Source organism: Triturus cristatus, chromosome 10, assembly GCF_964204655.1.
Source record: "Triturus cristatus chromosome 10, aTriCri1.1, whole genome shotgun sequence".
Taxonomy (NCBI): domain Eukaryota; kingdom Metazoa; phylum Chordata; class Amphibia; order Caudata; family Salamandridae; genus Triturus; species Triturus cristatus.
The window spans coordinates 913,807,452-913,832,661 of record NC_140593.1 but is presented as its reverse complement, the minus strand read 5'-3'; the positions used below and the strand labels follow the sequence as shown (position 1 = coordinate 913,832,661).

General features: G+C 44.6%; 1 protein-coding gene across 1 annotated transcript in view; it reads right to left on the bottom strand.

Annotated features, from left to right (window-relative positions):
- LOC146796250 (uncharacterized) overlaps positions 1-25,210 on the bottom strand; it is a 578,389-nt gene that overhangs the window by 96,211 nt on the left and 456,968 nt on the right. Inside the window, exon 7 of the mRNA XM_085631282.1 lies at positions 20,252-20,425. Within this exon, the coding sequence (XP_085487408.1) occupies positions 20,252-20,425 (174 nt within the window). The remainder of the gene's footprint in view (positions 1-20,251; positions 20,426-25,210) is intronic.

Genomic DNA, 25,210 nt, shown 5'->3' with positions numbered 1-25,210 from the left:
TGACCTGAAGGCACAGCAGAGGGCACTGCCACACTTCGCACTGCAACACTGGTCTCATTGACGACGACAACCGATTGCCGACACCGAGCCGCTGCTTGCACCATGACCTGTGGGCACCGCACTCTACACTACCTCACTTTACTTTGCTGCTCTGGTCTTACCGACAATGCCAGCTGACATCACCACTGTGGTATGCACAGTGGTCCGGGGGAACTGCTTGTAAGCTACAGGAAGCACTACTCCATCCCACACTGCAGAGCGGCCCACCGATGTCAGCCCAAGCGACCACCGATCTTAAACGAACACCGCAGCTTTACCGTGACCATCAGCACCACGACGAGCACCGCCCAGCTGTTGTGTAGTTCCTAATAATGCATAGGATCTGCACGTTTATACAACATAAACTTGATTGGTGTCCAGACTGATTCAGGGATTAGTGTCCAGAGCGATTCCAGACAAACCCAAACGATATGTTAGCCTTTAGACCAGCTAGCTCACAGTGCCACTATAAGTCCTTTTACCAAGGAGAGAATAGTTTCAGGCAACTATCGAACATGACAACCCTTGATCCTTTAGGGATCGAGGAAACAGTACAGTACTTTTCACTCTGTCACTCGTACTCATTTGGACTCAGAGTTATATACAGAATAAACGATGGGGACGTTTCCAATAAGAATTTAGTAAACCAGCATCAGTATAAAATACGTGTGCTGTGACAACCATTAGACAGAAACAGATATAAACAATTATGAGCACCAACAGGGTAAATAAAAGGTAGAATTCTACCATGGTGCTAAAACAGTGAATATATGCAGGCTATAGAGATCATGTATGTACATGTAAAGCCAAGAATCCCCTAGGAAAAAACCCACCCCATTCCCTGATGGGAAAGAATGAAGAACCCTGTCTTGGTCGCGAGTTGGACACCCCACAAGGGATGTCAAACCACTGCGTGCTGGAGTTTCTGTGGGCAGGAATCTTAGCGCCTTGTGTCAGCATTGAAGCTTCTTCTCTGGTTTGCCCAGTGAAGATGTGTGTCTTACATACCTAAATGATACCCTCAGGGGTTCTACCTAGATGTATCATGATACAGTGGGTGTGTTGTCAAAGGATGACGTTAGCAGTGACTTTTGTACAGAGTTGTTATGCAGGGGATGGTAAGCCTGCTATGTATGTCCTAGGCAAGGGATTAAGATCTGCTGCTAAGAAACCTCATACATAATTAATGGGGCTAGTTTTAGGAAAAAACTACACAACGTTTACTCAGCACGCAACTAGGCAAAAGGTTATGTAGAGCAAGGTAAGATAAAATATGGGTAAAAGGTTGTGCAGCTACCTAGGCCCAGATTGGAGTACATTGAGGCTCATAACACAAACTCCTCATAAGATAAACAAATGATAAAATATGCCTGTCTATAAAAAGCACAAAATCATTGCTAAGAACATGAACACAAAAAGTATAAGTCCTCCATATAGTCAATACTTGCAAGATCAACTGAGCACATCGAAAGCCATGGTGCTCAGTGAGAGCAGGAGAAAAATAAAACAAAAATGATGTTTTGAATTCCACTTTGGTTTGTTTTTTAAAAAGGCTGAATTGTTGCCAGCACACAGAGAGCCAAATGTTTATGTGTCCTGTGTGGGAGACACAACATCACTGTAACTTAGCTGCACAGACGACGGTCTCTGTAACACCTCTTGGATCAGGTTAATAGAGCAAAGGTAAACTTCTCCGGTTCCCACAGCAGCCGCGTAGGAAGCACTGAAACACCAGTGAGCCTGTTGCAGAGCCGGTATCCATTCTGACAAGAGCTGAAGCATCCTGTGGTGGCTCTAAGAATGCTGACATCAATGTGAGAATACGCCAGACACTGTAATATGTGGACCTTTAAGGGGTCCAGTAGTATTTCTTCGTCCGGTAGTGCAACCGATGGAAGTGTTAGGCATATGCCCAACACACTTTTGTATCCGCAGAAGAGGCAGCAGAGCATAGGCAAGACGCAGCTAACCAAGACTCATCTGAATGATAGGAAACAATGCTCACTTAGCTCCCGAAGCCAAGGTGTGCCCAGATGGAAAACCATGCGTTAACGGCAATTTTGCACCAGGAGTGCTTTTTCCATCTCTTTGGAGGCTGGGACGTCCATTATGTAGCAGATAAATTAAAACCAGGATACCCACTAAAAGGAGAAGGACCAGTGGAAGCCCTCCAAAAATGCTTCCTAATACGGCATGTATAAATGATGGAATAACTCCGAAGGTCGTCTGAAAGGTGCTCAATAGTCCAGAACCTATATTCTTAAATAGGTGCACTATTCCACTTGTATTAGACATGTTAAAGATATGATGTACCATTTCTCCAAAATGGAGCAGGACGTTTGTATGGACTAGTGCCTGCATCTCAACCAAAGACCTTACAACCTGGAGATCAAAAGTCTCTCGGGCTGAGGTTAAGGCCATATACTTCTGTAAAAGCATGGCTTTCAGTCTGCTCAGAGAATCAAATTGTATATGGAAAACATTCAACCAAGGCCATAGCAGTGCCTCCCTGACTGTGTGGGTCGGTGGAAACAATACTTGCATACAACAAGCAACCCTGGAGCTTAGTGTGACCGGATATGCAATGCCTAGCAGCATCCCACAACAACCTTGATCATTGAACATCAAATAACTCCTATTCAAGAGTAGTTTCTATACCATATGCATCAAGGCAGCCGGGGATCCTTTCAAGTGACACAATATGTTTGTAACTGAATCAATACATGCTCCGTGAAGCATAATATCCTGACAAAGTAGAGACCCACTCAAAGAATTCTCACAGTCTGAACCACAGAGGAAAACTTCAGTGTCCCCATTACTGCATCTAAATCTGTACGGCAATTCCCAAGATTCATTTATGTCGCCCTCACCCATTGCTTGATATCTTCCTACCTGGTGATACTGTAGACATTGAAATTAGAAAGTCGTGACTGGCATTGTAATATGGCCATGGATTAACCATTCTGGGGTAGGTGACTCAACCACAGTAAAAGGTAATTTGTCCAATTTTTCAATGTGCAGCATTGTATATTTTGCATCTATTCATGCCACAGTTCTCTGTCTTTCAGTTAGATTATAAGCAGAAAACAGAGACATACTGTTGATGTACCGCCAGAGGACATGACCAGAGCGCAGTGATTATAGCGTCCAGCTCAATAATAGAATGGAGCAAATTGTGATTGCCCATGTTGAAGAATAGACAAATCCTGTTCCATTATATCTATTGCAGAAGACACAATGTTGACCAGTGAATAAATTCTGGATGTATAGGTGGTCATACCAGTGTCGACCACAGCCAAACCCTTTTCTAGGTTAACCTTGTCAAGCTCACGTTGCAAGATTTTCCGTACTTCATTGTAAATAGCGTATAAGAAGCACTTTCAACTTTCTTTCTGGGGACCTATCATACATGTCATCTGGAAGTTAGGACACGTGTTGTTTCACCTGGGACAGTGTTGAGGTTCTTAGCCACTTCAGGCATAACTTCCCAACACTGTAAGATGTCACCACCACAGAGTGTTCTGTTTGTATGTAACGTAGGTCAGGTCTATGGATGCTAAACCCTTCGGTGGTACCCTTGAATCTTGACTAACACCTTTTTGTGTTGATAGGCCAAACCAACCATCCCCTTCAATTGGGGTCTGATGACTTGAACCAACCATCATGTAAAATGTCATCTAGAGTATCTTCACTATGTTGTTTATAGTTCTGCCACCCCTCAAAGTGTGTCAGTAAGGGAATCTGAGGTGTAAATGTGTTGTACTTGTATAGCGCACTGCTACTCCAGCTTGAGTGTCCTGGCGCTTTTACTCATACCGCTGAGGAACCCTTCCTGGCCTTTCCCTGTGATATGTCCACTCCTGGGCACCCCCAAGGTGAAGCCAGGCATCCCAGCGCTGTTGGGGCCGTTGTGGAGATTAAGCAAGCTATTGCCCAGAGTTGCAGAGTGGGACCCATGATTAGAATAGGCACCAAGGCGGAATATCAGGTCCGAGGAAATTGAGCCCAAGACCCGCCGAGGCAGGAATTGAACCCTGGTCCCGGGCCAGACCTCTGCATCAGGGTCTGCCGCTTTAACCATTGAGCCACACTTCTCCACATATATGTGTTCAAGTACTTGATCTTGGCTAACCCAAGACAGGAAGTCTGATGCACTGTATTGTTCAGGAAAATAATTTGCTGTGGTTTAAGGCATGCTTTAAATAAGGCCTCAGTTCCCTTAAGCTGCCAATCTTTAGTCCCCCAGACAGATATTGTGTCTACGGTCTCCCTCCTAAAGTCAAAGCCTTGTAAAGACAGCTGTGAAATAAAGGAAGGGTATATCTGTTTCGTATTTGTGAGCATATTTTTCTTTGCAGGTGTAGGTGCAAGCGTATAATAATAAGACCTTGGGTCTCCAGAAAATAGGCAAACTTTTGTGCAAATGTTGTTGAACTACCTTTTGGTGGTGTTGGGCAATGTTCTCATTGATGTTAAGGATAAATATTACGTGTGATACTCGCTTTGTGCAAGAAATGAGGACCATAGTGTTGGTAACAATACATGGTATCAAAATCAGATATGTCATCATAAAATTCATTACTGAAAAATGCAGCAGATTGTTCTAAATCAGTCAGCATTGTTTTTACAGTTTCAAAGTCCCAATCATCAGAGAAAATACTGAAGGTGATGATATCATTTAAAGAAATTTTAAACAAGTTGTTGTTTTCAAAAGTTCAGTTGGACCATATACATCATATGAAACCCTATCCCATACTATTCCTTCTGGAACTGCAACTGGAACTGATGTAATGTTCACTAAGGACAGGTCTCTTTGTTCCCAGTTGATGACAAATGCAGTTCCAGGACCAAGTTCACATTTTGTACTGCAGAGCATTTTGGAAGATAGCGTCCATTCAGGAGCAGGAAAAAGACAGTCACTATACCTATCGAAAGGACTAGGAACAGTAGACCAATTGCAATCAAGAGCTGTAGCTAAGGAGAAACATAGTAAGTCTTTTTCAGCCACAGGTAGAAATCACATAGTTTTTGTTTGTGGGAAACAGGAGCTGGTGGTGACTCAGCTTCACTTGGATCCAATGAGAAAATCGATGAAGTAGCCAGATGCAGTTCAATCTATCTTTCCCAGCTCAGCAGGTTTTTGTAGAACTGGCAGATGACTTGTTATTAGACATATTCACATATATGTTGGTATTGGGCTGAATTGAGATCTTTGTTTCATTTGTGTTTTGTTGATTTTCAATATTTATAGGCATGAGTTCCATTCCATTGTTGGTAACTCCTTCACTTCATACAGTAGAATCTTTAAACTTTATTAATATTTTTGTCTGAACTTCCTGTAGGTAGTAAGAAGAGATCGCCGGATACCCAGGAACCCACGCAGCCTACTATTCAGTATTGGCCACAAAGTGTGGTTTGACCAGATCAATGGAGACAAATCTCTTTTCTTTCTTGCTGGCAAGAGGCTGAAGAAGTACTGTTCTTGGTCCTTCGACAGCCAGGACAGATACAGGTGCTCTGTAAGATGGCCCAACTTCTTTCTTGTCCACAATTTTTTCTGTGACCAGGTCCCCAATCTTCAGGACCCAGGCACAGCTTTCACGTACCCAGTGGTGGTGCATTTTACTTGGACTTTGCTTTGTAATGCCTGGAATTCACTGAGTTACTGTAGAATATGGAGTACGGCCTCCTATGGAACTTCTTGGCATGTTATCAAGTGCCCTCTGGACCCCATATAGGTGATTGATCCAATTGCCACCTGAGTCTAATACCCTCGCTGTTAAGGATTGCTTTAAGTCCTGGTTTTTCCTCTCCACAATCGAATTTCCCTCAGAATGATTAGAAGAGGAGTCCCGCAAGACCACACCCAAGCTTCTCATGGCTTCTTGGTAAGCCTGTGAGCTAAATGCAGGGCCGCGGTCAGAATGTAATGTGCCAATTGCATATGTCCCTATAAAGACTCACAAATCCATTATAACAGTTCAAGCATCAGTCGAGGACTGGGGTCACACCCACAGGAATCTAGAGCATGAATCCACTGCCACCAAGATGTACTTGTAAGCCCCATCAGATTGTAAGGGGCCACGGTGGTATAAATAGACACATGCGAGTGGTCTGTCTGACATCAGTAATGGAGTTTGAGGTGGACGTACTGCAGTGGAATCCTGCATCTGTTGACAGATGTCGCACTTAAGGACAAAGTCCTTGGTCTGTTTGGTTAGTCCTGACCACCAATATTGCTGCTTCAGTAGTGAAACTGTTGCAGTAATACCTGCATGTACTGAACCCAGGCATTGTGTGCAGCTAGAATTAAACCTAACCTGAGATCCATGTTTGGTATTAGTCTATGCCCCACTCCTAAAATGTGAGCATACGGAATGTTTGGCGCATCTAGCATGTAGGCGTACTTAAATGGAAAGCCTCTTGGCAAGGATGACCTGTTGCTTTGTATAGCATTCACAGCTATCACTATCTAGCCATCTATTCTCATACTAGAACAAGAGATTACAGTAACGGCAGCAGTTCTCACTGTCGCCTTGGAGGCTTCATCAGCCAGTGAATTCCCTACAACGTGCACGCCAATACGCTAATGACTCAATGTGTGAATTACATGAGCACGTGGCACACCTTTTCAGCTCTGACACTTGTTCCCAAAGCACTGTGTGCTTTATTCTGCAATCTTTGGAATCTCTGAACCCATTCTGTCCCCAATAGTGAAGGTATTCATTGTATGATTGGACACAGCAAAACGAATAGCACACAATAAGTGTGGGGAATACCCTATCATATTTTTTAGTACCAGTCTCAGGGCTTGAAAGGCTAGATTTACGACCCTACCAATTTGCGAGTCGCAAATTGTGTTGTTTTGTGACTCGCAATGTGCAGCTTGCAAATAGGAATGTACAACAGTGTATCAGACACTGTTTGCGATTGCTAATGGAGTCGCAAATTGCCTGCCTCATCAACATCCATGAGGCAGGTGCAATTTGCAACCCCATTAGGAATGGCTAGCACTCCTAGGGATGGTGGCCTGCTGGGGTCAGCAGACTACCATGTCTGTGACTGCTTTTTAAATAATGCAGAAAGAACAATTGATGGACAGAATGCAGAACAATGTCATACATTCACCCCAGTACAGAGATCCAGGCCTAAATTAATCGTTTTTTTGCTCACCATGCCATTCCAGTCACTCAGCCATATGCAAATCAGTCTTGACTCTGCGCCCAATAGGAACAGTCCAGCCCGAACTGCAAGGCCAGGTCCTCCCTTGACTGGAAACAAGCATCCTAGGACCGATTTCGGGCTTTCAGCCCTCATCAGCCAGGATGGCTTAACTCCAGTGACATGGAGAGCACGGGACACACATCTGGGCATACCCGTTCCACTCGGGGTGACAAATGCAAAAAAGAACAATTGATGGGCAGAATGCAGAACAATGTCATACATTCACCCCAGTACAGAGATCTGTGCATAAATCCATTGTTTTTTTGCTCACCATGCCATTCCAGTTAGGACCCAGCCATATGCAAATCAGTCTTGACCCTGCACCCAATGGGAACAGTACAGCCCGAACTGCCAGGCCAGCTCCTTCCTGGACTCGAAACAAGCATCCTAGGACCGGTTTTGGGCTTTTAGCCCTCATCAGCCACGATAGCTTGACTCCAGTGGCAGGGAGAGCACAGGACCTACGTCTGGGCATACCCGTCCCACTCGGGGTGACAAATGCAAAAAGAACAATTGATGGACGGAATGCAGAACAATGTCATACATTCTCCCCAGTACAGAGATCTGGGCCTAAATCCATCGTTATTTTGCTCACCATGCCATTTCAGTTTGGACCCAGCCATATGCAAATCAGTCTTGACCCTGCGCCCAAGGGGAACAGTCCAGCCCGAACTGCCATGGCACGGTGAGCAAAAAAACAATGGATTTAGGCCCAGATCTCTGTACTGGGGTGAATGTATGACATTGTTCTGCATTCTGTCCATCAATTGTTCTTTTTGCTTTTTAAATAAAGCAGTTTGTTTTATAAATGCAGCACGTTTTCCTTAAGGGAAAACGTGATGCAATTAAAATAGAAAAATGAAACGTTTCTGTTAAAAATATTTTTGCATCCATTCACAAAGTGGTCCCCTGGGGATCCCTTCCCAGTTGCGAGTGGCTTACCACCTACTTGAAGTAGATGGTAAACTGTGAGTGTTTTGCAACAGCAATTGCAGTCGCAAAGAAATTGAAGGGACGCCCTTGGCAAGCCCCTTCCTAATTGCGAGTCACAAACCTTATTTTGCGAGTAAGTAATAGGGTACCAACTCGCAAAATAGGGTTTGTACATGGGCCAGACCTATTTTGCAGTTGCTTTCTACCTTGGATATAGCCAAGTTTCAAAGTTATTTCTAAAACTTGGAGGTTTGAGTTATTCCTAAACTGTAGTGGCAGGCTATTCCATAGGTGTGCCTGATTTTACTGGGAAAGCTTTGCCTCCCTGTCTTCTGTTTTTTAAACCGAGGTACTACTGTCAGATTGGCATCAGATGACCTACGTTTTCGCATTGGTTTATAGGGCGTAACTTTCTGCTGTAAGTGTAGCACCCTATGAAGGGCCATAGGGCCTTGAATATGTACCGTTGGAGCCAGTGAAGTTCCTGCAGTGCTTTGGTTGCAGAGTCCATTCACCTTCTGTTTAGTGCCAGTGTAGCGGACAGCACATGGATCCTTTGAAGTCTTTTGAGCAGGTAGGCTAATCAGCCTAAAAGTAGTGTGTTGCAGTAGTCCAATCTGCTCATTATAGAAGTCTACACAACCAGTCTCCTGTAAGGTTGAGGATTTTCTTTAGGCTTCTTAGTAACCTGTAGCATACGGACACTGATTTATTTATCTGTGTTTCATTGACAGCCTGTCATCAAAATGGACACCTATTTTCTCTACTAATTGCATTTGATCTGGCACTGAATTGTTTGACCAAGGCCAAACATTGAAAATAAGTTTTCATGTAAAGCTCCTGGGGAGCAGCAGAGAAATTATGCCTTGTCCCTGTTGAATTTCAGCATGTTCTTGTCCAGCCATTTAGCCATCTCCTTCAAGCAGGCATGGAGGTTGTTTTTCAGATTTGTATCCTATGTATCTAGTGAGATAATTAATTGGTGTCATCTGCATAGCTTATGAACTTTACCCCATAGGATTTAATCAAGGTTAGCTGCGAGCTTTGGTATATATTAAAAAGAATAGGGCTCAGGGCTGAGCTCTGCGGAACTTAATGTTTTATCCTTTTGTAATCGGATGTGAACAGTGATAGGTTTATTGCTTCCCATCTGTCTGAGAGGTAGGATGAGAACCAACTGAGCAACACCCCTTTTATTCCGATTTCTTCAAGACGCGATAGCAGGATTTCATGATTTATGGTGTCAAATGCCACTGACAGGTCAAGTAGGACTAGGACTGTTGTATGGCCACTGTCTAGTTGCATCCTCAGTTCATTAGAGGCTATAATTAGTGCATATTCAGTTCCATGGGCTGGTCTAAAGCCCATCTCTTCTGGTTCAAGTAAGTTATTGTCTTCTAGAAAGCATGCAAGGTCTTGCTAAGATATTTCTCCAGTATTTTTATCCGGAAAGGGATTCTCGATATAAGGTGGTAGTTACTGGGCTTTCAAATATCTGCCAGGGATTTTTCAGTAGGGGGTGACCTGTGCTTTCTTCCATTCCCTTGGAATTGTCCCGGTGGCCAGTGATTTGTTAAATATTGATCTGAGCGTTGGGAGGAGTTCAGCTGACCTCTCCTTACATATCCTAGAGGGAATAGGGTCTAGTGGTGACCCCGATTAAATTGAAGCTACGAGGGACTTAAATTCTGTCTCTGTTAGTGGATACACTTTTTCCAGAGTTTTATCAATGGAGTATCTTTGGGCTGAAGTTACGTTTTTGTCCTTTCCACCAGATCCTTCCTTTTGATCCAGCTTAGCGTGTAACCTTATATTTGCAATAATATGGTTATTTTTATTATCAAATTAGTCTGAGAGAATATTGCAGAATTCTTGTGATGAGGGGATAGTTTTATTAAGGCAGGCAGGGTTAGTTAGTTATTTCACTATGTCAAATTCTTTCTTTGATTTGTTGGTTGCCTCTGTAATAGTTGTCGGCAGGAAATGAATCTAGCTTTCCTTAGTTCTGCTTTGTATTCATTATAGGCTCACTTTAGTAGGGCTTTATTATTCTCTAATTAGGATTATCTCTATTGTCTTTCCTGTCTTCTACATTTCATTCTTTGATCCTTCAAGGTCTCAGTGAGCCATGGTGTGGACTTAGGTTTGTCTCTGTATCTTTTTAGTGTAGCTACTGTATCTAGTGTTTTATGATGTTTTTCTCTAGTAGTAGTTGTTGTAGTTACTTTATTCGATATATTAAAAACATATCATAAAAGTTTGGTACAATAAATATAAAAACAGTTTTAAAAACCCACTACAACTATATGCTTTGAACCTTATACAATTAAAAGCAATAAAAGATAGCAATAAATATGCATGTACAGTGTAAACAAAGACCCCCATTTGTCAGTACCTTTGGCAATGATATTCTTTATGGGCAACAGGGATAAGTTTATATCTTAAATTTATTGCACCTTAAGGAGCTTGCGTCTGATCCTCCAGGCCCAGCCCAGGTATTTAGCAGTCCCACAGATGACACTAGGGACTGATGTGTCATAGATCAAGATACGCAATGCCACCCTGGCAGACCTGGTCCCCATATTTTTACAAACCGGTGTCAACCATCTCGCTCTTGGTTGCCGGTATGCTTTGCATGCAAACAGAAAATGACCAATAGACTCCAAGGGCGAGGCACAACCGGGACAGCCTTTCGAACTTACGGGTGCCGTGCTCCATCTAGATTGAACCTCGAAGAGTGGGAGTGTACCATATCTCATCTTGAGATAAAGGGACCTATCTTCAGGAGATTCAATAATGTCCAGAAAGGGTTCCATGCTAGGTGCAGGTTTCACATCCAGGAAATTTAAAGTTAGCTCACCTCCCTGATTTCTTAGGGTATTAATCGTAACCCATTCCCAGTAAGCCTTCTTTATCACAGGTTTGGGTGGGGGGAGCTGGGTTACCCAGGCCTCTTCCAGACCTATCTTCTGGAGCTCCTTTTTCAAATTTGATACCCAGGGGATCTTACGCTCAGCTCCGAGTTTTATTAGCTCGTCGAGGGCAGATGCATAGTGGAGGAGTTCAGGGGTTCTCCGGAGCCTTGCCCAGTATAGTAATGGGCGCAGCCTGGCTACATTGCTAAAGTTTTGTCTGCCAAGATCATAACGGAGAGGAACTAGTGGGGTAGACAGAGGGAGCGACAATAAGTCTCTGAAGAACTTATTCTCAGATCTAAGCAGCTCTGTTAGGTTTTCGAACCCCCACAGTTCTGCCCCGTATAGGGCCGCTGGCATTGCCTTCCCCTCATAGACCTTAACTGCCGCGGCAATGGGCCTGGTGTAGGAGAGTCTCTGGTGTTTCGCTATTGCCCCTGAGGCTCTCTTATGGGCAAGAAGCATTTTCGATAGATGGGGAGCCCATTTTAGCTTATTGTTTACCCTGACTCCAAGGTAATCAAAAGCCTCAACTAGCTCAAGAGTAGTGTCGTTAAGCTTAATGTTATTCCTAAAATTTCTAGAGGGTGATAGTGCCATTAGCTTGGTTTTAGAAGTGTTTATTTTCAAGCCCCTGGTGTCACAAAAATGGGAGAAGCGGGAGAGCAATCTTTGTAGGCCCATAGGGCTTTTAGATATCAACAGAGTGTCGTCAGCAAAGAGCAGGGTGGGTGTTTTTTCCCCGCACAGGGTTGGTGCATCGACCGTGTCCTCTCTCAAGTGGTCTGCCACCCCATTTATAAAGAGAGAGAACAGGGTCGGGGCTAAAACACAGCCCTGGCGTACTCCTTTCTCGACGGTGATCCTCTCTGTGAGCTGTCCCTGATGCCCCCAACGGACTTTAGCAAAATTCCCTTCGTGAAGGCGTTTGAGGAGGTCCAAGATTAGGGGGGGGATGCCCAAGTCATACAAGACCTGCCACAGCTGTAATCGTGGGACCAGGTCAAAGGCCGTTTTTAAATCAATAAAAGCCAAATACAGGCTGCCTTTTTCGATAATTACAGATTTCCAATGTATGGTACAGAATCTGAAGACCTGGTCAATGGTGCCAACCCCTTCCCTGAAACCGGCTTGAAAATGGCTCAGGATACCCTCCTCATCTATCCAGGTCTTGATTCTAGTGAGGAGGACTCTGCCAACCACTTTTTGTAGGACATCGATTAAACTAATCGGTCTGTAGTTGGCAGGGTCCCCCCTGTCCCCTTTCTTATAAATGGCCACCACCTCCGCCCCCTTCCAAGAATCCGGAACCGGGCATCCCAAAGCTAAGTTATTTAAAATGCGTAGAATAAATTCTGCCCATAGGTCTTTGTCGTGTAGCAAGAGGTCGCCAGGGAGGCCATCAGGTCCTGCTGCTTTTCCTGGGGCAATCATATTAATTGCAGAGAGGACCTCTGATAGGCCAAACGCGGCCTCTATCTCCAGGGGTACCAAGTTCTCAATTACCGGGGTCAGATTCTCTGGAGCCATTTTTTCCCCAAAAGAGTAAAGATCAGAGAAGTGCTGGTGCCATTGACTCCCCGTTATATGATTGGGGATTGGGTCAGCTCTTCCCTTGGACCGGACATTAATGAGACTCCAGAAGGGAGTTGAGTCTTTTTGTAAAGCTGCGGCCTTTAAATCCTGCCAATGGCTTTCCTCCCACAGTCTCTTTGCCTTCCTGATAGTTTCGTAATAAATTTTTCGGGCTTTAACAATGGCCGGTTGAACCTTATGTTTAATGGCTTCAGATAGAATCTGTCTTTTTTCCCTGCACGCCTTTGAGAACCAAAGGTTTTCTGATTTGGGGGGAGGGCACTTATGGTCCCCCTTTTCCTGTAACACAAAAAAGTTCCCCACCCTTGTCACTGTTTGATGATATACCTCTAAGAAGTGTTGGGGAGAAGGGGCCTGTGAAAGACAGCCCCTGGGCATATCCAGGGCTATAGAACCTTCTTCCACTATCCTTTTTATTTTTCCCAGGTCCAATTCGCGTTTTACCACCCTTGGCCACTTAAGACGCCTATTACAATTGGTCGGGACAACCTCTCTTGCCCCAGGCCTCTGTTTGTTGGAATACTCGATGGAAGTAGTAACAGACTCACGCTTGAGCTTCATGAACAGGGGGCTGTGATCGCTCTCACACCTGTTGATTACTTCCATGTCAATAAGATCTGGCCAAAGCTCGATGCCCAACAGAATGTAATCAATGCGCGAGGGAGCTCTAGTCCTTGTGAAAGTAGGGGCTCCCTGGCCATCTGAGCAAGTTCGTCCATTTGTGGCCCTCAGATTGAACTCCAATGTTAGCGCATTAAGTTGCAGAGCCCTCTTAGACCATTTCTTTATTGGCGGAAGAGTAAGTTGGGGTATGCCCTGCTTAGAGTCGGCATCTCCAATGCCCAGAATGTCGTCGCTGCTCAGGGGCTCAAAAGTGCAATTGAAGTCCCCGGCAACGACGACATCCACCTTGAAAGTGAATGCTGTTAATTCGGCCTCAAGAGCCGATACAGCAGGGCTTTCCCGTGCTCCAGGGGTCCCCCTAGCATAGATATTGAATATTTCAAGCGGGGGTTGGTCGTCGACCCCGTTGATTGATAAATGGAGGAGGTCGTGAGATATAATTACGTGCCTCTTGATTGCCCAGTTCAAGTTGATGTTAATCCAAATTAGGAGACCCCCCGATGGACGTCCTCCTATGGATCTGATTGCGGGGACAAAATGAGTGATGAACCCTGATCTATGCAGGGGTACCAAACTCCAGGTTTCCTGGAAGAGGATGACATCAAACTTGTCGATGAAATCGCTCCAAACAGGATCTGCGAGATTCTTCCCGAGCCCCGCAATGTTCCATGATAAAAAATTGATAACGCTCGTGGGAGCAGGAGTTAGGGGGGTCCTCAAGTCCACCACCTGACTATCTTGGCATCCCTCATTGATTACCAGAGTATCAATTGTTTCACCCAAATCGTTTGAGGACTGGTTGGAAATGGGGATAGTGTTCGAATCCAGCCCCCCAATGGAATGAGATGTGGAAATATGTGCAGGGGAAGTCATGTGGAGATTGGTTAGTCAATCCACCTGTCCTAAGCCTGAGTCCTGTCCCCCCCTCTGTTCAGACCATGCGGGGAACCTACGAACCTGGATTGAAGAAAGAGCGGGAGGAGATGACCTAAACTCCAGGAGTAATAAATTTTCTGCTAAGACAGGGTCCCCAAACACGATCTCGATACAATCTGAAGAAGCATCCGCCCGTGATAGCCTTTTTGCCCTTATGATGTCCTCTCTAATGATTGATCTACACCCTCGAACATGTCTCAACCAGTGTATGGCTTTGTTATGAAGAGATACACTGTTTTCAAAGGTGGACCTTGGTGACAATTTTGGAACATGGGTCATAAAGACAGAGGAGTTGGCATGCACAGGTTGGAAATTTGCCGAATTGGCTGGGGAGTGGAGTGATTGGTTGTTATTGCCCTGTCTATGAGATGGAAAAAAACGAGGGGGGCGTCTGTTAAAGGTCTTAACATTCGGTGTGCTTGCTGGGTCAGGGCATCTTGTCATGTCCGCATATGAGTTAATCCGGCCGTTTATTCTAGATGTAATATCCGCATTATGAGCCCCCTCCTGTACATGACCGGCATTAGTTTTGTCAGGAATTGGCTTTGGGGGAACAGGCTTCATCCTGCAGGGAACTGCCCCGGAAGATGGTAGAGGTAGAGGAGAAATCGTGGGGGGTGCTTGACCTAAACTAAGACTCTCGACCCTCTTGGTAAGGGCCCCCACTAACTCCTCTAATTTCTTGATTCTCTCCAAAAGAGTCGCTAAGGAGTAAGCATCAGGTGTAACTGGGGCCTCGGAATCGTCAGCAAGTATTGTGACAGAGCTAGTTACTTGGAATAAATCAGGATCAAGGGGGGCAAACCTGTTAGAGCATAAGATGGATTGGGGGGCACAATGAGGAGTGTCTAAATCTCCTTCTGTACCATTCATAGTGCCCACGGTCTGTTTAGATGATATTTGAGGGTCAGAGGTGATTGTATCGGGGGGTGAGATAATACTTTGCTGTTTAATCGAGCACTGAGTATGGAACATAGATGGGATCGTGCGAGTTGAGTTAGAAGGTGTTTTAGTTAACTGATCCTCCACCTGCCCATCAACTAGCGAATCCTCACAATCATTAACTATCCCCTCAATTCTTGTCAGGACGCAATTCATGGCAGAGTGAATACTTTTCTTCGGTTTTTTACCCTTTTTACTACTGGCCATGGATCCTCCTTCTACAGCTTTCCTTTTACCCATGGTACACGATCCACGGCCGGAGGAGTTACCACAAACACAGAGGAAACACACACTAGTTTATGGAAGTCTTAATAGTAATGGAGCGTAAATGTCACAAGCCCCCACCAAAACTGTGAAAAAGCCTTTTAACGTAGCACAGTACCTCAGGTCTCAGTCAATACGATGTCATCAGTGCACTCGGATTTGGGGGGGTGGCCCAACCCGACCTCCAACGTCCTCGGACGGCCACAGACGGCCCGCCCTCTGCCCGGGCTCAGCCCGGCGCCGCCCGCGCGCGTCCCGCGACGCGGGGGTAGCCTTGCGGTATTTCTGCGCCTCCGGGCGCGATGTCGGGCGGAAATGCCCGCTCGGGATTCTGGGTAGTGTAGTTCTGGGCTCCAACGACCTCCAGGAGCCTCGCAGCGTCCGAGCCCCGCCACGAAGCCCAGCAGCCTCTCTCCGGGTCAAGGTAGGATTTTTAATCGGCCCCCGCTCCACAAGGGAGCCTTGCGGTATTTCTGCGCCTCCGGGCGCGATGTCGGGCGGAAATGCCCGCTCGGGATTCTGGGTAGTGTAGTTCTGGGCTCCAACGACCTCCAGGAGCCTCGCAGCGTCCGAGCCCCGCCACGAAGCCCAGCAGCCTCTCTCCGGGTCAAGGTAGGATTTTTAATCGGCCCCCGCTCCACAAGGGAGCCTTGCGGTATTTCTGCGCCTCCGGGCGCGATGTCGGGCGGAAATGCCCGCTCGGGATTCTGGGTAGTGTAGTTCTGGGCTCCAACGACCTCCAGGAGCCTCGCAGCGTCCGAGCCCCGCCACGAAGCCCAGCAGCCTCTCTCCGGGTCAAGGTAGGATTTTTAATCGGCCCCCGAGTAGTATGTTTCTACTGGGTTTGACTCCAGGAAGCATAGTGAAGTGTAAAAGACTGCTTCGTCAAATATGTTCTAAGCTTCATCCAGGATCTCCTGAGTATTTGGTGTGAGACCCCGGGACCCTTTCTATTTTTAGTATGGGCCAGACTTTTGATGTTGAATGAGATCAGATAATGGTCCAACCAGCTAACAGGGGTAGGTGTTTTTACTGCTACCAGGTCAGCAGATGCTAGGATCATATTCAACGTATGTCCCTTCATGTGGGTCGGTTCCATGACCTGTTGAAAAAGGTTCATGCCTTCACAAGATTCAATAAAGTCACTGGAAGGGTTTTGGTGAGTTTCTTTGCCCACATATTTAGATTACTTAGAATAATACGGTTACTGTGGGTCTGGACACAAATTGGCTGTTAGGTCTAATAGTGATTTGGTTACCTCTTTTAGCAGCACTGGGGGCCTGTAGCAGAGTAGTCCAGAAAAAATGGACCATTCTTTACCCTTCAGTGAGTATCCCAATATTTCTACTCCTTGGGTTTCTTCTATATCTAGTTTGGTTATGGCCCATTTCTTTTTGATTAAAATTGCTATCCACCCTTTTTTATTTTTCTTGAGTGAACCAGCGCTTTATATTGCGATGGATATATTTTTTCTAGGTCTACTCCCAGTTCTTCGGGCAGCCACTTTTCTGTAATGAAAAATTGGTCACTATCCTCTGAGGTCAATAGCAGAGTTACTTCCTCTGCATGTTTTACTAATGAGCGTGTGTTAAGTAGGCCATTGATTATTACATTTCCATTATCTTCTCTATTGCCTTGAGTGCAACCAGACTTTATTTCCCTCGTGGGCAAGGCTTTATCAGACTCTGTGTCAGTGCTGTGGACTCTGTTATATTTAGGGATCAGATTACAGAGTTGTTTTCTAGAGTTCCCTTTTCTTTCCCTACCTTGTGTGTGGTGGGTCTCCAAACCGGCAAAATGTCTGGCGCTGGTCGCTTCTGGGATGCTGACGGGCACAGATTGGCTTGCTTTTGGTGTGCCTTTGGCAAGCCATCCGCTCACCCACTGTGTGCACCTGCTGCGCAGTCGCGCCACCATGCCATTTTTGTGGCCCTCTCTCAATTGCCTTTGTGTACAACAGCTAGACTACTCGCCTTGATAGCCCCAAAATTACGGCAGTCAAGTGGTTTAATGACGCAGAAAATGAAGGAGGCTCAGGAGGACTGCTTCCACCGACCGAGCCTCAGTTACCAGGTATATGGGTCAACTTGTTCCATTTTCTCTTTATTTAATGAACATTTTTGAATAGCTCTAAAAACTCAGCTTAAAAACAAATTCCCCCCGTCTAATATGCCCCTTAATTACTGCACAGTTCCTAATTCATTTCAGTTATCTTTCACTTTGTTCAGTTCAAATTCAAGTGCACACATTTCTCTTAAGTGCTATCTTTTAGCTGGAAATTCCAGTCTGGCAGCTAGCTGCTCGGTAACACACCCATGCCCTTTTTGTAGCTCTCTCTCAATTGCCTTTGTGTACAACAGCTAGACCGCTCACCTTGAAATCCCCAAAATTATGACCGTGGAGTGGTTTAACGATGCAGAAATGGAGGAGGGTCAGGAGGATTGCTTCCACTCACCAAGCCTTATCTACCAGGTATTATGGGTCAACTTGTTCCTTTTTTGCTTTTTTAAATAACCTGAAACAAAAAATCTATCCATCCATCCATCCATCCATCCATCCATCCATCCATCCATCCATCCATCCATCCATCCATCCATCCATCCATCCATCCATCCATCCATCCATCCATCCATCCATCCATCTCTATTTATTCCCATGCCCTAAAACACTCAATTGGGGGGATACGCAAAGCTACGGTCCCAAATCTTTACTATCTACGCACCCTTTTTTCTGTTAACCGAAAATGGGATAGGCTGCTTGCACAAAGAAGACAGATATTCACAGGGGCATGTGAGGCTATCTTTAATTTTGGAGGAAGCTAGGCCATAAGCCAATTATTGAACTGATTTCACTTTACAAAAGTAAATGCCTCTCATTCGGGACATACGGGACAAGAGTCTGGGGCTATGTTTCTCCGGGAAATGTCCAATCATAGAAAATAAATTCCTGTGAAGGCTGTTAGCTGTTCACAAAACCACAGCAAATTATACCATTCACACAGAATTGGGGTCCTGCTTCCTGGAGGACCGGGTGCGGACTGCACCCCTACTACTTTGGCTAAAAATCTGGTCATCTCCAGAGATCAGGTTTTCTCACCTGGTTCTGGAGGACTGCTTTAGACATGACAACACTGTCTCGGTCCCTCCTTGTTGTCCATGTAACTCCATCTCACAACAATCCATGACCCAATTCACGCTTTTTTGTAAATTGCACAGTACCCCGAGATCCTGTTTCCTCTGCCCTTTTTTGTGGTCTGGGGCAGGCAGGAAGGCCTGCGATGCTGCCCTATGGCAAAAACTAATAAATGAGGCCCTAAGCGTTTCTCATCCCATAAAGAAGGTTTGCCATTTTTACAGGGCTTAGAATCACAATTTATTTGCTTCTCAGTGATTAGCTATATCTGCTGGCCGCTAAAGAGCATAAAGTATGCCGTATGACAATTCCAATATTTATAATTCTTTTCTAGTTCACCATTTGTTTTTTTAATACATTCAATGAACTGAAATTTTACCGTGAAACAATTTTATGTTTTTTGATACAGCAAAGATTGTCAGGTCTATAGGTCGGGATTTTAGCTAACTTTTGTACCCCTATTTTTGGGAATATTTGCTTCTAATAACAAAACTGTGCTGTGATATTGATTCTATTAATGTATTGTATTCCAGTTTTTAAAATGTTTTAATTCTATTACATCTTTAACAGCCTACTCTGAATACCAGTTTACTGATGACGATGTGGCCCCAAACACCCCTATTTACAAAGGGGATCAATTTTTGAGGCTTTTGTTGTCAGGCCTATGTTGGGATAGTTTCCTGGACTGCACATTGTCATCATTATTTCAGATGTGTTTCGAAATTGCTGTTATGCACTTTATACTACAAATTGTACTTTCAAATAGTACAGCAAGTGAATGTAGAAATTCTAAATATTTCCATTGCTTAGACAACCAATATACCTAGGCTTTTATAAAATGTATGGAAGAGTGGGTCAAGGTAGTCATGACAGATCAGTAGTCATCAACAGATAACTATGGCACTGATTATGATGATGGTGGGACTGCCACTGACAGCCCTTCAGTGGTGGTCCCACCGCCATCGTAACCATGTTTTCCGGCCACCATATTACAATGGTGGGCGGATGGTTAGCGGTCGGAAAGACCGACTGCCACACCTCCGACGGGCTCCTTGAGCCCGCCGGTGCATCAGAGGGGGTTGTATTACCTACAATGGTGGAGGTGCCTACCAGCACCGCCGTAAGCGTTACAATGTCCCTTTCCGCCTGCCTTTTCATGGCGGTTAACCCACCATGAAAAGGCAGGCAAAAAGGGACTCTGGTTCCCTCCCCCTGACCCTCAGCTGGGTGCCCCCCTACATATCCCTGCACCATGTGGCAGGCACCCCAAGGTGCGCGCCACGTAGTGCAGGGATATGTTAAGTGTATCCTTTTTGCACTGCGGCGTGTGCAGCAGCCAGAGGCACCTACCACAATACAAAACATAGGCTGTGCGACTGCCGTTGTGGCGGTCGCATCCTAATGCCTCTGGCGACAGCCTGTCGGGCGGTCCCATTTGTGAAAGGGTCCGACTGCCATCCTAATCCGCCCCTATGTTTGTTATACACTATTTACCGTAGCACACATAACGTTGTATTGAAATATTTGTAAACTTAGGAAACAGTAGAAAGACAAAGAAAGCACAATAGCCTTTAGACAGCATGACTCTTCTTATCAAAGGCCTGCTTAATGGACACGTATTCGCTAACAATTTCTTTGATACTAACCTCCTCTTTCTCCTCATCCTCATTGACATGGGTGAGGACCGTTCCCAGCTTCATCCTGAGCCAAGGAATGGTGTCTGATGTTTTCCTTTTATTAGAGTAGAATTCCTTCGTCGGTATGATGCTTATTCCTGGCAGAATGTATTTCTGCATTTTGTGTGGTGGTTTTTCAGGCATCTGTTGAATAAATGCACTTCCAGTGAATGATTAGTTTGTGTATACATAGTTTTCTGAAACAATTATTAATATTGTATTTTCAGTGATACATTGTAACACTTAAATGTTTTTTAACTTTCTCTCTTTTTCATGCCTTTTTGTGTTCACCACAAAAGCCTGAGTGTGCATTTGGCATGGCTAAGAATACACCACACAGCTTCCATTGCCCTGCGCCTCATGATGTCTAATGACTTGTGTCTTGAAGGCTTGACTGATGACTGTGATTTTATCGCAATGAAACTAGATGTCACACTCTGTGGCTGATCTTGATTATGGATTTGCATTTAAATACTTACATAACATATTTTCTAACATCAAATCATCATAAATTATTATTCATAGTGCTGTCTCTTCGGTGTGCTATGTAGGCACACCAGATAGTAGGTACTTCCCCTTTCAAGCATAGTAAATGTAAAGTAGTTAAAATCACTCAGTGGTACTATCAAAATACTCTCAAAGCACTTTATGGGATATGATGCTGCTTCAGTCATTAACAGTAGCACCCAATAAAATTCAAGGCAAAGATAATGGTCCATTCACAAAATACAAAGGACTCTCTGATACCATTACATTGAAACCAAACAATCATTGAGCTTCAAGTTAACACATTGCATAGACAGGAATTGGAATCCACAAACTCTAAACTTTAGCTTTCCAGAGTAATAATGGACAGGCTCTAATCTTGATCCATTCTCAATTGCTTGGGTTGTCAATTATGAGCTAATGTTACAAGGGTAAATTGCTAAAATATCATGGAAAACTATTGTGTCAAAAATATCAACTCAAATATATTGTGGAACAGGATACAGAAGGTAAAAATATTAGTATTTTTAAATATTAGCATTATAATAATTGTTTTTGTATATTTTAGTGTATATTTTAGTGTAGTTTGTGAATTTAAAAAAACAAGCTGTTTATTTATCAATTTTATATACATATCATCAGACACAATGGGCCCGATTCCGATCTCGGTCGGAAGGACTCCGAATCGGATTTGGTTTTACCTAAACTGATCCGTAGCCCTTGTTTCCGACTAACTCGTTCCCAATTCTGAACAAGTACGATGCCTGGAAGCCCTTTGCACTGACCGTATCATTTCCGGAAGGCATACAGAGAGAGAGAGCCCTCCGGAGACAAATCGTACAACTCTGTGGAGTCGTTTTTCCCAGCTAGCAATTACGATGAACGAATCAGAAAGCCTTTCTGATTCCTTTTGCCCGGTTCAAAAAGGCTGCCGAAATCGGTCTTTGGGGGCCAATAGCAGGCCCCCCTTTACCCAGGGCCCTCCGATTTGTGCCCGTGATGGTACCAATGGATCCTCCCTTTCAGACCAGGTACAGTGTGGCAGGCACCATGGGGTGCCCGCCACAGGGTGCACGATGATCCCCAAACACCTCTTTTGTCAATGGGAGCCTGTGTACACGTTCGGTACACAGGCTCCCATTAAACTCAATTGGAGTCCAATCGAATCGTATCCGGATGCATTCAAATACTTCGTACTTGTTCGGTCGGACTCCCCCGACACGAGTCGTATGGAAAGCATTCCGGACATGAGTCGTTCGGTTTGCTTTCCGCATGGCATCAGAATCAGGCCCAATGTGTTACAAATGGTATCAGCAGTACACGGATCCAGTACAATCAGTAATATGAACACCATCATTCACTCACAATGACCTGTGGTCAACCCGTTGAGCTTCCTTCTCTATCATTTCATTTTCCAGCTATTTGCACCCATGGAACCATGTGTCACTTTGCAGGATCTGTTGCGGGGTATCATTCCCCTGAGTGGTCTGAGAATCCCAGGCTATACCATTATAATCCCTCCAGCCTCCCGGTATCTATACAAACTTACTTGGACAACCTCTTCCCTCCTAAACTGCTCTTTCAGTGTCAATACAGGCGGCCATTCCCGCTGACCACATTTGTATAGTTGGGAGAGCTGGATTGCTCCACATTTTAGCTATGTCTGTTACTGGGTACGGACACCCACATGATAACCGATATTTCACCTACTATTGTGGGCTAATAGCTTTGAATCAAGGGCCAAAAATCACTGGAAATCAACCCCTTTGTGCTATTGCAGCGTGTGCATATAGGAGATGTTGCCCTCCCGATTTTGGGTAACCGACTCCTATTATTATTCTGAGTCCAGCTTCGAGAACTATTTCTGGTGGATACCTCAGTGCTGCTTCCCAATTGATGTCTTTACCTAGGTCTGGCTCCCATGTTGACCTGTGTATCGTTAGGTTGTCTGGCCTATTATTATAAAGTTTGGTAAATGGAGGAAATGGCCCTTCCCTAGAGCCGCTCCTGCAGCTTTCCAATGGGCTGCTGTTGGGTACGTCCATCTAGTCCTGGCTTTCTGTCCCCATGTCATGCCTGAGTTCTAGGTACTTTTATTGTTGAGTGGGCACTAGGTTATACTGCTCTCGAAGGTCTTCAACAGATTTTATAGAACCAGCTTGGATTATGTCTCCTACTTTTGAAATGCTGACTATGTGCCTTTTTTGAAACCAAATTAGTTTCCTCAATTCTCACTGTTAATTCCCTCGCTAAAGGAGGTTCCCCCTGATAGTCTGTCTAGTCACCCCTCATATTTCACTGCCCTGTCATAGGCAATCAAACTGGCCTGGGTAGGACTATTCGGTTCTTTCTTAAATGGTTTTCCATTAAAATAATAAATGTATGACTGGTTCGATTGTAATCTGTTCCTGCCTTGTCAGCAGTTCTCCCTCACGGCAAACCCCCCAGTCGGTAATGAACCAGAGCTGACGGGACCAATAATAGACTACTATTTCTGGAAGCGATAGCCCACCATTATACACTGATCCCTGTAATGTTTGGAGAACTGTCCTGGGTGAACCACCATCCCAGAGTAGTGTGCACAAATCTCTATGTTTTGAAAGAAAGCTTTAGACATTTTTCAGGGGCTTTCTGCAGTGCATATCAAGGACTTTGGGAAGAGTGATCATTTAGAAATATGGACCACCTCTCCAACAGGGAGAGTGGGCTTCACCGTCATCGTTTGACATCAATTTGGAACTCTCAAAGAACCGCCTCCTGGTTCCTTTCTAGGAACTCTGACCTATTTGGTGTGATCTCAATTTCCACAATTTCGGAAACTCACTTGTGACACCTCAAGGCCATGGGGTACATTTTCCACACCGCCCTGTCTTTGAGTTAATGTAAAATTGAATGATGACAAATGATCTTATAGCCCGCATATCTTTTAAAGTCCAGGAATAGCAATAGAACGTATTGTAAATGATCTAGGTTCAGAGAGATATAGCAGAACATTGTCTGCACAACAGGGACATTTTCTCAGGATCCCTGTGGACTCCGGTAATCCCAAGAAGTGGGATGCCACCCTTATCCAGCATGCCAATGGTTCCATACAGAGAACGAAGATCAGGTGTGACAGGGGGCATCCCTGCTGGGTACCGTATGTAAGTCAGAATGTTTTGGAGAATACATTGTTCGCTCTCACAGCCTCTGTAGGCCTACTGTAGAGCAGAGATACCCAGGGACGGACTGGCCGTAGCGGGCACCAGTTGTTTCCCCAATGGGCTGAAGGGGTGGGGGGACAGTTTTATGGCTGTGGGGGGCAGTTTTATAGCAGTGCTGTAATATCGGCCCCTGTAACAAAAGCAAGAGCGGTACTTCTTACTAGCATCCCCTACTCCCAGGCCCGGTCAGCCGCAATCTGGCAGGGCTGGCTGCTGTTACCAGTCCGGCCCTGGAGACACCCTCTGACAGAATGTTAGGCCATAAGGACTTCAATGAGGCATACTCAGCCAAGAGATTCAAACAGGTTTTATATAAATTGTAATTTTTTGTGTGTAATTTAAAATGTTTTGCATTTAATTAGTAATTTTTGATTTAGGTGCGGGTAGTTGGGTTTAAGGGGATTAGGATGAGAAGATATTTGAAATTTAAATGATTTTTTTTTTATTGATTTATATGTTAAATAAATACCTAATAGCAATAATTGTAATTGTATTTATAGTGCTTAGTACCCCTGATGAAGCATTGTGGTGCTTTTCCAGAAGCAGCACGCTCCTCCGGAGCCCAAAGGATTAGTGGTAGAGTAGTAACGGGAAATAGAAATTGTTAATTTGAGCAGTGGACATGTGAGTCTGTTAGTCTGATTGAATAGGATAAAGGCAGGATAAAGGAGGGAAGAGTCTAGATAGTGTTATTTGGGAGATCACATTAGTTAGATGAGATTTGGGATGAGTCAAAGGAGGGATAAAGAAGTGTATAGAAAAGGTTATTAAGAAGATCATAGTAGTAGAACAAGGTTTGGAATGAGTCAAAGGATGGATATGGGAGAAGAGTCAAGAAAATGTTATTTTGGAGATCATATAAGTAAAATGAGGTTTGGGGTGGGTAAAGGATGGATAGAGGAAGGAAGAGTCTAGAAAGGGTTATATGTGAGACCATAGTAGTAGACTGAGGTTTGGGAGGAGTCAAGGAGGGATAGAAGGAGAAAGCGCCCAGAAAGGATCTTAGGGACATCATAGTTGTAGAATGAGGTTTGGGATGAGTCAGAGGTTGGAGGTAGAGGATATATTGAGAGAGGTATAGGATGAGAGATAGAGTAGGTTTGGGATGAGTTGGAGAGAGGAGGTAGAGGACATATTGAGAGAAGTACAGAATGAGACATCTAGTAGTGCATTGGAGGGAGTTGAGGTTTATTTTATCTTTCTTTGTTTGTTTCTTTGTTTGTTTCTTTCGTTATTATCT